Source organism: Schistocerca piceifrons, chromosome 1 (genome assembly GCF_021461385.2).
Source record: "Schistocerca piceifrons isolate TAMUIC-IGC-003096 chromosome 1, iqSchPice1.1, whole genome shotgun sequence".
NCBI lineage: Eukaryota > Metazoa > Arthropoda > Insecta > Orthoptera > Acrididae > Schistocerca > Schistocerca piceifrons.
The window spans coordinates 798,657,696-798,674,646 of NC_060138.1; the positions used below are offsets into that span (position 1 = coordinate 798,657,696).

Below are 16,951 nucleotides of genomic sequence, written 5' to 3' on the forward strand. Positions count from 1 at the left end.
GCTCAAATCCACTGAGGTAAAAATTGAAGCTGTATGTGAGATTGTTCAGGCAAAACTTAGTGTGGGTGTAAATTGATAACTGGATCCATCTGTCACCCACCAGACACATCTCTTGATGCAACTGAAAACATTAGAGAAAACCTTATTTGACCTACCCATAAGTTCCCCAGTCATACTGTAATCACTGGGGAGACTTAAATCATACAACATACAACAATTAATTGGGAAAATTACAGTTTTTTTGTGGTGGGCATGATAAGGCATCCAGTGAAACTTTAGTACATTCTCTGAAAACTACCTAGACAAGATAGTTAGGAACCTCACTCATGATGGAAATATATTGGATCTAATGGCAACAAATACACTTGATATCTCTGAGGATGTCCACATTGAAATTGGTATCAGTGAGCATTATGCAGTTGTGGCAACAATGATTGCCAAAGTACAAAGGACATTCAAAACAAACAGAAACATATACATATGTTTAATAAACTAGATAAAAAAAATCAGTAGTATTATATCTTAATGAGGAACCTGAAACTTTCAGCACAGTTCATTAGCATGTAGAGAAACTCTGGCTCAAATTAAAAGAATAATTGACCATGCACTGGACAGATATGTATCCAGTAGAACAGTTCATAATGGGAGGGAACCTTCTCAGTATACAGTCTTTGTAAACAAACTTCTATGGAAACAGAAGTTACTGCATAACAGGTGTAAAACAAATCATAGGGTTATAGATAGAGGGATGCTGAATGAAAGGCATTTGCCTGTCAAGAGAGCAATGTGTGATGCTTTCAATGACTGCTCTAGCAGTATATTGTCAAATGATCTTTCACAGAACCCAAAGAAATTCTGGTCATATGTAAAGTCTGTTAGTGGCACCAAAGTTAGTATCTAGCTCCAAATGAACAAGACAGGAAATGTTATTGAGGATAGCAAAGCAAAAGCTGTAAATTTTAACTCAGTTTTCAAATGTTCCTTTACAAGAATTGCCACAATTTAATCCCCAAACCACTGAAAAGATAAGTGAAATCAGTATCAGTGACAGTCGTTTTGAGAAACAGGTGAAATCATTGAAACTGAACAAAGCTTCACTGCGCGATGGAATCCTTGTCAGATTCTATAATGGATTTGGGGCTGAACTAGCCCATATTCTATCCATAATCTGTCATAAATCCCTTGTACAAAATATCGTGCCCGCTATTGGAGAAAAACACAGATCACACCCATCTACAAGAAGGGTAGTAGAAGTGATCCACAAAACTACTGTCCAATATCCTTGAAATCTGAGTTTTTTTACAGAATCTTAGGATGTATTCTTAGCTCTAACATAATGAGATATCTTTAACAGAATGACCTCCACAGTGCCAAAAATATCAGTCATGTGAAACCCAGCTTGCACTTTTCTCATATGACATACTGAAAGCTTTACCAGTTGGATCTGGTTCAAAAGATTGAGAAGGTCCAAAGAAGATTCATGACTGGTACATTTAGCCATTGTGAGAGCATTACAAATCCCATAGAAAGTATGAAGTGGGATACATTTGCAGATAGGGGACGCACTAAACAGGGAGGGGGGCTGCTCAGTAAATTCCGAAATCCGATCTTTGCCGAGGATGTAGAGCATATATTATTACCAGCAACTTTCAAATCCCGTAGTGATCACCATTCAAAGATAAGGGAAATTAAAGCTCATACTGAGGCATTCAGAGAGTCGTTTTTTCCTCGTACGATCCACATGGGAGGAAATATGACTTTGGCGCGAATTGTGCCCTCCGCCACACACCGCTTGGTGGCTAGCGGAGTACATATGTAGATGTAGATGAAAGCAACCAGGAAGATGCTGTATTTCTTGATTTCCAAAAAGCATTTGACTCAGCACTGCACCTACGTTTATTGTCAAAAGTATGGTCCTATGGGGTAGCCAGTGAAATTTGTAACTGTATTGAGGACTTTTTGGTAGCGAGGATGCAGCATGTTATCTTGAATGGAGAGTCACCGTCAGATGTAAAAGTAACTTCGAATATGTCCCAGAGAGGTGTGTTAGGACCTTTGCTGTTCATATCGTATATTAATGGCCTGGCAGACAATATTAACAATAAAAGCAGGCTTTTGCAGATGATGCAGTATTCCATAATGAAATAATGTCTGAAAGAAGCTATATAAATATTCATTCAGATCTTGATAAGATATCAATGTGGTGCAGGGATTGGCAACTTGCTCTAAGTTTTCAGAAATGTAAAATTTTTCACTTCACAAAACAAAAAGACATAGTATCCTTTGAGTATAGTATCAATGAGTCACTGTTGGAATTGGCCAGCTCATACAAAGACCTGGGTGTAATACTCTGTATGGATATGAAATGGAATGATCACATAGGTTCAGTCACGGGTAAAGGATGAGGTAAACTTTGGTTAACTGGTAGAATAGTGGACATAGATGAAAGCCAAACTGTATGGATGTCAGTAATTAAAAAAAAAAGCTATGAATCCTATCACACACAGTTCTCTCAGATATCTTTGAGAATACAGATAGCAGGAAGATAGTCTGATAATTGAATATTACATTCCTCTGTCTACTCTTATGAGTAGGCATCACTACAGCATGTTTTAATCTATTCAGAAATACCCTAGTTTTCATTGACGGCCTACAAAAATAGCATAATATGTGATCTAGTCTGCACATGATTTTATAATCCCACCTGATACACCATCATATCCAAAGGATTGTGTACTTTCATATTATTTTATGATTTTACAATTTCTATAGAAGTTGTGCTCTTGAAATGAAGTGCTAGATTTGGTGTCATTTACCTGTGGTGAAATAGCTCTATGGTTCCCATGGGAGACTGGTTGTGATGTTTTCTTATTTTTTCAGCTGCAGTGAGAAAAATTTATTGAAACCTGAAGTTACAAATTTTTTATTATTCTGTCCTACACCACTACCAGAGGAGTGTGGCATTTCTGCTTGTTCTAATTTTAATTTCCTGTGTGTCTCTTTATAACACCTCATATAGTTTTTACAAAATTGTTTGATTCAATAATATTTTGTGCACATAACGCAGGCATTTCATTCACATGCCTGGTTACACGTGTTAGGATTTTACAATATTCCTGTTAACATAATTTCCTGCTGGGTTTGTACTAATCTTCTGTCCTATATACTTGTACAGATCCCTCTCTGTGGCATATGTTATTTTAATGCTAGTTGTTAACCACTCTTTCCTTTCGCTACTGGTTGGTTTGATTTTAATATGTATTTGGGAGAAGCAGGGTTCCAAATGTTTGAAAAATAAGTTCGTGAATAAATTGAATTTCTCATTTACTCTGTTTGCTTGGTATACTTCCTCTTATTTTTTCCAGTGTAATCTATTCACAACCAAACTAGTATAGTCAGTATCTATTGTTCTAACATGTTTAACTTGGGTGAGACCATTTGCTGTTTTTCTGCTGACAAGTTTTAAGGTTGTCCTTTGGCAGTCATAATCATACAGGCACTTTATTACAGCATTTGTCTTTATGTCACTGTAATCTTTGGAGTCTAGGAAAGCTTACCTTGCTAAGTGCATGTACTCTTGACTTAATAGTGAATAGTGGGAAAGTGGACAATAATGATTCCAGTTGTTTATGATTGATATTGTTTTAAAAAATACAAACATTAAAATCATCACACACTATAAACTTACTCTTACACCTATTTAGTTTTTTGAGAACTGATTATAGATGGGAAAGCAACTTATGACTGTTTCCCACATGTGCCTTATAAATTATTACAGTTGTGAAAACTGGGTTTCCAGTTCTAATTTGCAGCACAGTATTCAAAATGCTATTCAATGCAATGACAAGGGAATGATCCAGTCCAATACAACATGTACCCTGAAATTTTTCAGCTTTGAAGAATACACACACACACACACACACACACACACACACACACACACACACACACACACACACAAAATAAAAAATAAAAAAAAATAAATAAATTGCACTGTCAGATTTTTGGCTGCTAAGAAGCAGTGCAAGCATTTTTAAAAGAATGTTAAGGTCACTCATTTTTGCCACACAAAGAGCCACTTATAACAGCAGTTTTTACACCTTTTGGTGCGTAGCACACAAATCAGTGAATAAATAACAATTCCTGTAGCATAGTTCTTGCGGTAGTTATTCAATTATGTATATTTTACTGACAATGAAACAGTCCCTTGTTTATTCCCTGTAGTCATCACAAAAAGGCTAAGTGTCTATTGGACGATGAAAACAAACATGCCCTTACACCAGGCACACCTGAAGAAAGAAGAATTAATGCATTCAGGCACTCCATAGTAATTATTAGTTTTATTTAGACAGAACACATTTGATATTGTCTAACACTTTAAGTAACTAAACTCCGTCTGAACAGGCCATGAAGGCCCAATGGTACTGACTGGCTGCCGCGTCATCCTCACCCCACAGGCATCACTGGATGTGGATATGGATGGGCATGTAATCAGCACGCTGCTCTCCTGGCTGTATGTCAGTTTTCGAGACCAGAGCCGCTACTTCTCAATCAAGTAGCTCCTCAGTTTTCCTCACAAGGGCTGAGTGCACCCCGCTTGCCAACAGTACTCGGCAGACCAGATGGTCACCCATCCAAGTTCTAGCCCAACCTGACAGCTCTTAACTTCGGTGATTTGATGGGAACTGGTGTTATCATCACGGCAAGGCCATTGATGCAACACTTTAAGTATTTTACTGAAAAAACAGGAAGGTGTCCCACATCTTTATCCTGAAGTTCTCCCTCTGAATGATATTCTTGTTTGCCAGTATAATTGTTATCACTAGCTACTGCAAAACTGTCATCTTTTTGATTTATTTCTTGATCTATATCACTGACATGTCCCTCTGTTCACTGACTACTAAGTTCATCAAACTTAGGTTTGTTATAATTGACATATTCCTGCGAACACATTTTGTGCTAGTTTAAGACAACAGGTACATAGACCATGAGGTACAGTCTAGGAGATCCCAACACGTGTTAATAATGCTTGTCAATTATGAACAAAGACAACTATAATGCAACTGACTACAGAACATTATAGACTTGACAATTTAAGGAGCGTAGGTGAAGTGCGGAAGCACTCCATCAGAAATTACCTTGGAGAGTGAGTTTGGAACTTCTTGGGCAGTCTGAGAGACCACACCTCATGCATTAAGGATTAAAAGTCAATAATTTATAGAGGGTAATATTCATATAATTAACACACTTTGAAAAATTAAGTATTTTAAAATTTTTAATTTATAAAATTTATTAAAATTAATTTCCAGTGCTAGGTTAAAACCACAGACTACTCTGACATTTTATGAAATTTCCTTGATTTTTCGAGGCAAAATATAATTCCATGAGAATTTCAGGTTTCCCAGAAGAATCACTACCCTGTTTTTAATAATGAAATACCTAGTTCTAAATGATTCATTCATATTTCAATAATGATTTCGGCATACATTACACACTCTACAGTCATATTATTTACAATGCACAGATTGTCTGCTGATCTGAGGACCATGACAATGATGTTTGGTTTCCATTTTTTCTACTGCAGCTTCCCATTTCCTTGCCTAAAAAATTGAGCCAGCATTCCTCAATAATGGATGAGCTGTTGAGCTTAGAAAGATAATAAGATGTCAATATTATTCACTGCAGAGTGTTGGTGTAAGGTTTTTCAGAAAATAAAAAAGAAGTGGGCATTTTAATGCAGAAGTATCTTGTGAAGTAATGTATAGGTTTTATTATTATTCATTCCTTACCATGAGGTATCTAAGTAATGCTTCACTATATAGAATGTGTTATTAAACCTGCACTTTTTAACTGACTTTTTAGATAAGTTTGTTTAAGTAAACTCTTTAATTTCCTTGAGAAATTTTATGTACTATATTATTGTTGGTAGAGCTGTCATTTTGGAGTTTTATATTTATTCTTTCTTGGTAAGTTTAACTTCAGTCAACATCTTGTTCCATGGTCACACCCATAGCTTTTTATTCAGTAATTATAAAGGTTATTTTTTATATGCATAATAAAATGTTACCAGGTTGAAATTGGCACACTTCAGTACTTAACTTGCTGGCTGTTCATGAATGGTGGTGGTGTAAATCTATAAATTTCAAAGCTCTTGCATTGTAAATATTGCTTTTGGTTCTTTTCCTTGTATTTTTGGGAAATTTTTGATGCACCAACTATGAAGTAATTTACTCAAACTGCAGGATGCACCTTTAAAATAATTATTGCAAATTTTTAACAACATAATATATTGTCTTTAAACTACAAACTCTGATACAGCACTGAAGCATACATGGCTACCACCCTGCTTCTTTTATAATTTTTTATAATAATCAGAGCTGAAGGCATACATTATGTTACTAGATTTTGCACATATTACAATTAATGTTGTACAATTCTGAATTGCTGATTAGTTATTGACAGTTTGCTTTTGTATGAACCTTTGTACCTTATAATAGATTAATGGAATTACACTGGGCAACTTATATAAATATATTACTTTTCTGAACAATGATTTACATAAATATGTTAATTATTTCAATTTTTGTAAATGTGGATATTCCTAACATGTTTTGGTGTAATCTTGTCACATTTTATTTGATACAAGTATTACTTTTTGCACCAGTGTTCAAAATATATCAGTAACTGTGTTTCTTTACGTTACCTGGCTATGATAAAGACCTTTTCAGTATAGTATCATGTAAATTTCTTTAAATAAGAGAGTAGGTTGACAAATTACATCTAAAATTGTCTGGTTTACATGAATAATGCAAGTACAAAACACTGACAGTGGTTGTTATACACGGATTTAGCAATGTATGGAGTTATCTCAGTTTTTGATTGACCTGGTATCAGTCTGTTCTTAACATATTGTCCTTTTCTGCTACATTTCAATAACTGATTATTGTTCATACCATTTTCTGTAGTTTAAAAACTGTTCACATTTCTGGCAAGTGCTTGTCTTCACTGAATGCTCTGACGTTATGTCTCAATTTAAACTGTGTTCCTGTTCTCATATAAATACAGTGTCCCCCACGCTTTGAAGAAGTACTACACTAAGAGGCTGTCTCTTCATACTACATGTTGGATTTCTGTCTCTATATACCAGTGCTCAGTGACATAAAGTAAGGTCCAGTTCAAAGACTGGAGCTCAGCTTCAGAGGGCTGTGTTTTATTTTAAACAATTTTAAGTCCAGGACCGCAAGTTTTGATGAAGAATTTTTAAATCTGTGAAATGTTACTTGTCCCAGTTACTTATTTTTGTTGGTAACAACTAGTAAGCATACCTTTTGACACATCAGACTCTATCTCATGAGTGCTTACTACAGATGGGTATTTGGCTAAGGTTTGGTCAAACTTCCACATCTTATACTTTCATGAATCAGCTATACCCTAGCAGTGGATATTAGATTGTTACTCATATAAACTATCTTCATTTCTGTAATGTGGAATCGCAAGTGCTTTTTGGTAGATGGTCATGTTGTAATGAAACTTGTTGAGTTTTACAGTGATGCTCACTGTCCTCGATGCACTGTCAGTAGATCTTCTGTACAGCAAGAACAAAAATTAATAGTCATTTGTTGTGATCAGTCAAGCATGCAAAAGTACTATATGATAATGGCCTTCCAATACAAATTATGACATTACTTAGTTCTTAAAAAACCTCTCCATCATCCATGGCATATGATTTTGCTCATGAGATTTTATCTAATTAGTTTAAATAATTTATGATAATTGCTGTTTCTTATAGGTCCCTTCTTTCCACTCTGAAGACCAAAAAAACAAAGAATCAACATCAACAACACCCAAAGAAACCATTGGTAAGCAGATAACTGAAAGTTATTAATATTTATTTTGGTACTGGGTACTCCTAACTTTAAAATGTAATAAATTTATGCTTTCAAAACCCTGAACATTAATAACTGTTGCTAGATGCTTTTTGTTTTGCTGCAATTGCAAAATGTAAGTTGCACTTTATGGGTGCTTAGGAATTCACTACACACAACCACATGCGCACACACCCAAATAAACTTACCATCATTAATATTATGGCATAGGTCTTTAGGTAAAGCTGCTGAAACAGTGGCTTTTCCCCATTTTTGTTACTTATTATTAGTTATCAAATCAATCATGATAAAGAGCCAAATACAAATACACAAAGACTGTTTGACAGACTAACAAACTCTAACAAACCTTCTTCTCACAATCACTACAACAAAAACTGCAAGAAAAACTGTATATAAAAGTGGGTCACAGCATTTTCCATAAATACATGAGGGTATGGTTAGGTGGATCAGTCACATAAGGTATGTATCCTTTATACATGCAGAATTAACTTTTATTCATCAATGAGAGAATAACTTTCAGAAAAGAATATATTGAAAAGCACTGAACTTTCAGGATTACAGCTAAGAACAAAAGTGAGTGTCAGAGAGTTCATACGAACCTATCAATAAATCGATACTCTCATGACAAACAAACACAACAAATTACCATTCCTTGTGTGGATTGGATGCCATGATGGTGGCAAAGCTGTCAGCTATGGTTCAGGCATATCTGAAGACTGTGAAGTGGGGTTGGTCAGTGACAGGAAAATCTAATCTGGTGACTCTGGATTGGTTGTTGTGTGAGGTGTTGGCATGGCATCTGGAGCAATTGAAAGTGAAAGTAAATTTCATGTGTAAGTTAATGGTGCTGGCAATGCTTTCTGTCTGATGCACAATATGTTGTGCCTAACTGAAACTGTAATTGCCATTTGGATAACTGCACCATGAGGTACAATGTACAGCATGTTGGACACAGTCTGTGGTAGAACCATACCCCATGAGCATTGTTCCCTTGTAACTGTACTCATGGCTGTGACACTGGGTTCGATAGAGCTTGACTGTCAGTGGCCCATCATTGCTGCCACATACCTGTGTTCATAGCATTTACACTGTGGTTCATAAGTTTTGGAACATCTCAGAAACATTAGTTGGCATTCTGGTGTGATGACTTAACAGTCTGAAATAGTCACTTCAGAGTGGCTCGGCAGGTATCAGTCAGGTTTGAATACCATGTCCAACACTGCTAACATGGCAACTGATATGAGCAACTCGAGCATTATGTAGACCCTAAAGGCAACCTGATTTATCATCATATACTGCCAACACTGTTTGTACTTGGACCAGTAATTGTTGCTGCCAGATGTGCAGCTACAAAGTATTGAACATTGTGGAGCTGTCTACTAAAGTACACAGATATCGTTGGAATCCTGATGCCATTTTGTCACCAAATTTTTCTTGGTATCACCAGTCTGATCCAGAGGTTGGTGGATCTCGTACAGCAAGAAATTAATCCCCTGATGCCTCAGAACATGTCCTACCAACAGATCCCTTCTTCTAGTCAAGTTGTGCCACAAACTCCTCTTCTCCCCAATTCTATTCAATACCTCCTCATTAGTTATGTGATCTACCCATCTAATCTTCAGAAATCTTCACCAATACTGTTAATATACATTTTTTGTACAATTTTGTATGTATTATTCTTTGTACTACTTAATGTAAAACTTTTAGGTTCCTTCTGCACAAATCGTTTCCCATAAATTTACATGTACTTTTGGACAACACAAATACAATATTTATTGTCTACAGAGGGATAAATAAATAAATAAATACTAACATAGAGCGGTTAGCCAGGCACAGACTGGCAATTTTGGGATGGAGTGTGTAATTTAAAAATTGATGTACAGATATTTGTTAATCTCAGAAATTATGTGATGTTTTGAAGGTTAGATTTCCCTGTTCCAAATGAAATATGAATCCTAATACTTGTTTGGTTAATGGAATATGCTGCAGGTTAGTAAATTAGAAAAGGTTATAGAACTATATTATGCTTCTGCATGGGGAATAACCTACTTATGAGTAGGGCATCCTCCTTGAAGATTATTTTACATTATAATAACTTATACAAAATTTTAACTAGTGATTTAATCAAGTACTAAGGGATGTCATCTTATTCTGAAAAAATAATAGCAACAAAAATAAAGTGTCAAAGTTCAGACCCTAAGAAGCACAGCAGAAAATGGACAGTTGAAATAATATGTTATGGAACTTTCAGCATCAGTTATCTCATAAATTAATTAGTTTCACATAATTCAAAGTGTGTTATTAAAGAGCTGTATTGACATCCTTTTTAATGGTATACAACATTTTACCCAAATATGTTGATCACTACACAATATTTTGCTAACAATGAACTGTAGCATTAACTTCAATTACAGGTGTATTTTAATTAATACTGTCCTAATGAAAACTATGTGCACTAATGAAATTGAAATCAGGACGATTTAAATAATAATTTGGATAATAAATTTAGGAGTGGACAAGCTCAGTTAACCATTGAAGAGATTTAAGTTAGTGTCTCATACTACTTAGATATCTACACTGAAAACAGAATAAAATTTAGAGAAAAAATAGTTGTTGATGGGAGTAAAAGGCATAACAAATGGAGAGTTTCCAACTTGCCTTGCCTCTATGTTCCAAAACCTGTATGTCATTGCAGAGTTTCTCGATCTTGTCAACAATGATGTGGAATAGCATGATGTCATTACCCATCATCCAGCCACATAAATTATTCCCCTTAAAATACACAATTATCTTATAATCATGAATACAAGTATACAAAAACATTCAGTAAAGAACATAGCGAAAAGCTTTCAAACTCCAAGTTTATGGCAAAGATCAAAAATGTGTTAGAGAGGTTACATATATGCATTGATAATCTCACAACACACAGACATAAAATACATCACTGTCACAATCAGTTATAATTGCTGTAACTTCTGTAAATTACAATTACATATTTTATTTCACAAAGAAAAGTTTATTTCTTTTTTCATAAAATATCTTAGAATACTGTGACAAATTAGTATTTATATTGCTGAAAATGGTATATGATGGATTTATTTCAATAGTGGATTTACATACAGTTTACTTGACTAATATCGAACTTTGGCACTCACCCACACAGATTTGGTACTTAATATCTACTATGTAAAATCTGTTTTTGGTAAACAAAAGTATACAATACCACAGTGTGAACTTCATTTGTAAAATTAAGTGTTATAATTTCAAATAAAAGAAATAACCTCTCAATTTATGCCAACATATTAACCATCTACCCAGCTGTATATTAAAGTGTCAAACCCTGTATGAGTCAAGCCATAAGGTTATGGAATACGCAGTTATCACATACTTCAGTACATTGCTGGATGAGATACTATACTAAACCCATGTCAAGGCATTTACTTTTCATACTGAAGTATGACATATTCCTCATAATTAAGCATATCATAATAAGTGTATTTAACTGAATTAGCAGTTTGAAAAAAAAATCCAGAGTCTGAAAACTTACTAGTAGTAGAAACTTCAGTATTAGCTAGAATTCTGGGTTTAAAGAGACAGAACCATCACTCCTGAAAGAAAGGATATTGCGGAGACATGGCTTAGCCACAGCCTGGGGGATGTTTCCAGAATGAGATTTTCACTCTGCAGTGGAGTATGCGCTGATATGAAACTTCCTCGCAGATTAAAACTGTGTGCCCGACCAAGACTCGAACTCGGGACCTTTGCCTTTCGCGGGCAAGTGCTCTACCATCTGAGCTACTGAAGCACGACTTCTGTAAAGTTTGGAAGGTAGGAGACGAGATACTGGCAGAGGTAGAGCTGTGAGACCGGGCGTGAGTCGTGCTTCGGTAGCTCAGATGGTAGAGCACTTGCCCGCGAAAGGCAAAGGTCCCGAGTTCGAGTCTCGGTCAGGCACACAGTTTTAATCTGCCAGGAAGTTTCATATCAGCGCACACTCCACTGCAGAGTGAGAATCTCATTCTGGAAACATCCCCCAGGCTGTGGCTAAGCCAAGTCTCTGCATATCCTTTCTTTCAGGAGTGTTGGTTCTGCAAGGTTCGCAGGAGAGCTTCTGTAAAGTTTGGAAGGTAGGAGACGAGATACTGGCAGAAGTAGAGCTGTGAGACCGGGCGTGAGTTTTGTTTCGGTAGCTCAGATGGTAGAGCACTTGCCCGCGAAAGGCAAAGGTCCCGAGTTCGAGTCTCGGTCGAACACACAGTTTTAATCTGCCAATAAGTTTCATATCAGCGCCCTCTCCGCTGCAGAGTGAGAATCTCATTCTGGATGCATTACACTATTCATGAATCAAGCAGTACAGTGGGTGACTAGAACTGGTTCAAAGTATCCCGTAAACTTACAGTGGGTGACTAGAACTGGTTCAAAGTATCCCGTAAACTTTTCATAATGCTACAGTATTGTATCTTTTCAATAATTCTGTTGTTTTTTATAAGACATCTTCACAATCTCTTTTCTGCTGTGCTTCCTTTTTATTTCCAGATATCTAAAAAGTTTTATTTGGTATGTCATTTATCTATTTAGATAGTTCTTTCTAAGTGAATTGTTGAGTTAATTTTACTTCTTACAGTCATTATGTATTATGTCTGCATTATGTAAAGATAATCTCGGTTTTATTTTTGTCATGACGTTGTAGTGTTATGTGGTAGAAACTTCATAAAATTTCAGATAATTAGTCAGGAGAGTAAAATTCATTATTTTTTTTATACTCATTTTTATCAATCTTATTTCTATTTCTTTTGCAAGGGTCAGTCACAAAGCTTTAATTATAGCTTCAAATAATGAAATTACATAATTACCTTCTTGTTTGTTTGCAGGTACATGTCTGCATTCCTGGTATACATTGAAATCCCCATGTCATAGTGCTGTACCATGCCTCTAGAAGAGCCCAAACAAAATCGTGCAGGCTGTTGATGAAGTCGGGTAGTGAACAGTAATTTGTTTTCTGCATTTGAAAGGGAATAATGCTGTCACATTCCATGCTGAATTGTTGGAAATGTACAGCACATTCCACTATAGAATAAGTTCATGGCGCCCTCCATCGGTAATGCTGGAACTCAATATGGCGTTGGCCTACCCTTAGCCTTGATGACAGCTTCCACTCTTGCAGGCATTTGTTCAGTCAGGTGCTGGAAGGTTTCTTTGGGAATGGCAGCCCATTCTTCATGCACTGCTGCACTGAGGAGAGGTATTGAAGTCGGTCGGTGAAGTCTGGCATGAAGTCGACATTCCAAAAAATCCCAAAGGTGATCTATAGGATTCAGGTCAGGACTCTGTTCAGGCTAGTCCATTACAGAGATGTTATTGTTGTGTAGCTAATAGATTCAGTGTGCTATCTGATGCTGGGGAGAGGGGGGGGGGGGACTGAGCCAGATCAGAATGCACCTTCTGTCAGGAAAGTGGACACTTCCTCAGCAAGGTCCAGACAGGCACATGGGGATATGCGTTTGTTAGTTATTAGGAGCTACACCGACTGTGTGATCCATTTTGATCACACAGTTGGTGTTGTAGATTCCTCGACCTACGCTATGGGGTGGAAGGTTGTAGGATGTCCCTCGGCAGATCAGGGGTGCACTACACACAGAAAGCAGCTACATGGGTAGCACAATACTTGTGGCATGCACATGGGGGTATTTTAAAAGTGTGCAAGGGATAAGTCCCTGCAGTCGTGCTATTCATCTGTGTCCTCGGTGGCTCAGGTGGATAGAGTGTCTGCCATGTAAGCAGGAGATCCCGGGTTCGAGTCCAGGTTGGGGCACACATTTTCAGCTGTCCACATCAAGGTATAACAACAACACCTGTCGGCAGCTGAGGTTGTCAGTTAGTCATCATTTATTCCAGGGAAAAGCTGCACGGTCATCAACAGTATCTGTTCTTTCAAGAACAAGTTACTGTCTTCGTATATATAGTTAAAGGCTACTGAGCCATTGACCTTCGTCTGTGCGAATGCGCACAGGTTGCCCAAACTCTTACGGGAATCACCAAAGCGTGCTCGAGTTATGAGTGGGTGGGCAAATGTCTATAAGGTAAAATACATATGTAGAATTGTGGACAGTTGGGAATGTGAGTCTCACGGGAAGCGTGCAAGGGGTAAGTCCCTGCAGTTGCGCTATTCATCTGTGTCCTCGGTGGCTCAGATGGATAGAGCGTCTGCCATGTAAGCAGGAGATCCCGGGTTCGAGTCCCAGTCGGGGCACACATTTTCAGCTGTCCACATCGAGGTATAACAACAAAACCTGTCGGCAGCTGAGGTTGTCAGTTAGTGATCATTAATTCAATACCTTCTCTTGCTGGCAGAATGGGTAATGTAACAGATGGTGATAAACTGAAGACCAAAATTCGAAACCTAGCTTTCAAATACTCATTTACGGTAGAGGACTACAGCACCATTCCCCCTTACAATTATCGAACAAATGCAAGGACGGCTGACATAGTGTTTAGTGTATCTGGGATTGTAAAACAGTTAAGATCCTTAGACACCAGGAAGACATCTGACCAAGACGGTCTCCCTGTAAGATTTTACGTTGACTATGCTACAAATATAGCACCATTTTTACCCATCATCTATCAGAGACTACTGGAACATTGGAAAGTTCCACAGGACTGGAAGAAGCCCCGCCCAGGTTAGAGCAATCTATAAAAAGGGTAGAAAATCGGGTGCACATAATTACCGGCTAATTTCACTGACATCGATTTGTTTGGACATAATGACCTTTCTGGACTCCAAGAAGCTCATTTGCAGAAACCAGCACAGTTTTAGGAAACAGCGGTCATGCGAGACACAGCTGGCCCTCTTTGCAAATGAATTACAGCAGGCTCTAGATACCGACTTCCAAGTTAATTCCATATTTCTCGACTTTCAAAAGGCGTTCGACTCAATTCCACACTGTCGCTTGCTTCACAAAGTGTGTGCTTACAGTTTATCCAATGCGATATGCAGTTGGATAGAAAGTTTTCTAACAGACAGAGAGCAGTATGTCATCCTGAATTGGGAGACTTCAACAGAAACATGTGTAACCAGGTGTACCCCAGGGCAGCATAATAGGTCCACTGCTTTTTACGATTTACATAAACGATCTGGTTGATGGTATTGACAGTGGCATTAGACTGTTTGCCAATGATGTTGTAGTGTACAGGAAAGTAGTATCACACAAAAGTTGTGAACAAATCAATGATAATTTGCAGAAAATAAATGTGTGGTGTAATGACTGGCAGTTATCTCTCAATATTAGTAAGTGTAACCTATTGTGTATAACAAAGCAAAAATCCCCATTAATGTACAAGTACAGGGCGTTTCAAAAAGAAAGAGCAGATTTCAAACATTTATTTCTCAAAAACTACAAATGATAGAAACACAATTCAAACGTTTCTTGTCAGAGAAAGGTTCAAAGTTTTTCAATGGTCCGCGCAGAAGTTCCATGCAAATCCGCAGTGGCGCTGGCGTTTGTTTGTAGGAAAATGGCGACGACACCACAGGAACGATCATTTTGTGTGCTGCAATTTGCAAAGTTAGAGTCCATTGTTGGTGTGCAACGTGCATTCCGCCGTCAATTCAACAAACAGCCGCCTCGTCATAAGCAAATTTATGAGTGGCATCACAGATTCGTAGAAGATGGTTGCATCTGCAAGCGAAAAAGCACGGGTCGTCCACGCACATCGGATGAAAATGTCGAGCGTGTCCGTGCAGCTTACGAAAGGAGCCCTAGAAAATCCACGGCACGGGCAAGTCACGAACTAAACATGTCTAAAACAACGGTATGGCGCGTTCTGAGTAACCGTCTGCACATGAAGCCGTACAAACTGCAGTTATTGCAAGCATTGCGTCCTGACGACCACAACAAAAGGTTCGAATTTTCAACTGCAATTCTACAGGACATGGAAGAGGACAATTTTGCCGAACGATTAATTTTTTCAGATGAATCAACGTTTCACATTTCTGGTAAAGTTAATCGGCATAACGTACGAATTTGGGCGAGTGAAACTCCGAGGGACGTTATTCAACATGAAAGAGACTCACCAAAGGTTAACGTCTTTTGTGCAATTTCGGTAAACAAAGTTTATGGACCTTTCTTTTTCATGGAGAAAACTATCACAGGAACCATTTACCTGGACATGTTAGAAAACTGGCTATTTCCTCAACTTCAGGAAGATTCAAATCACTTCATCTTCATGCAAGATGGCGCCCCACCACACTTCTCTGAACCTGTACGACGGTACCTAAATAACACCATTCCAGGACGGTGGATTGGAAGAGCAGGAGCACAAGATCAATGTCATCGTCTGTGGCCTCCCAGGTCACCAGACCTTACTCCCTGCGATTTTTATTTGTGGGGGTACATAAAGGACTGTGTTTATGTCCCACCTATGCCCGCTACTCTTCAAGAGGTACGACATCGAATTGTTGCGGCCGTGAATTCGGTAACTAAAGACCAGTTGCGTCGTGTGTGGCAAGAAATGAGATACCGGTTTGATATTTGTCGTGTAACAAATGGTGCTCATATTGAGGTACAGTTTTGATATTTGTTGTGTAACATTTGGTACTCATATTGAGTGAAGGACCGTTGGAATTGTGTTTCTATCATTTGTAGTTTTTGAGAAATAAATGTTTGAAATCTGCTCTTTCTTTTTGAAACGCCCTGTATAAAATAAATGCCCGGTCTTTGGAAGCAGTAACATCTGTCAAGTGTCTGGGTGTGACTATTCGAAATGATCTCAAATGGAACAATCAGATTACACAAGTAATGAGTAAGGCGAACTCTAGATTGTGGTTTATTGGTAGAATCCTGAATCGATGCAGTCCTTAAACAAAGGAAATTGCTTACAATACTTTAGTTTGTCCAGTCTTAGAGTATTGTTCATCTGTATGGGACCATTACCGGTTGGGTCTGGTTGAAGAGATTGAGAACATCCAAAGAAGAGCAGCAAGATTCGAGACTGGTACTTTTAGCCATTGCAAGAGTGTTACAAATCTCATAGAAAGTTTGAAGTGGGACACACTTGCAGACGACGCA

The 16,951-nt window shown here is 37.6% G+C and overlaps 1 protein-coding gene across 2 annotated transcripts in view; it reads left to right on the top strand.

Moving 5' to 3' along the window:
- Positions 1 to 16,951, top strand: part of LOC124713704 — a 78,061-nt gene that overhangs the window by 24,247 nt on the left and 36,863 nt on the right. For both annotated transcript variants that reach the window (XM_047242967.1, XM_047242966.1), the window contains exon 3: positions 7,790 to 7,859. In XM_047242967.1, the coding sequence (XP_047098923.1) occupies positions 7,790 to 7,859 (70 nt within the window). The remainder of the gene's footprint in view (positions 1 to 7,789; positions 7,860 to 16,951) is intronic.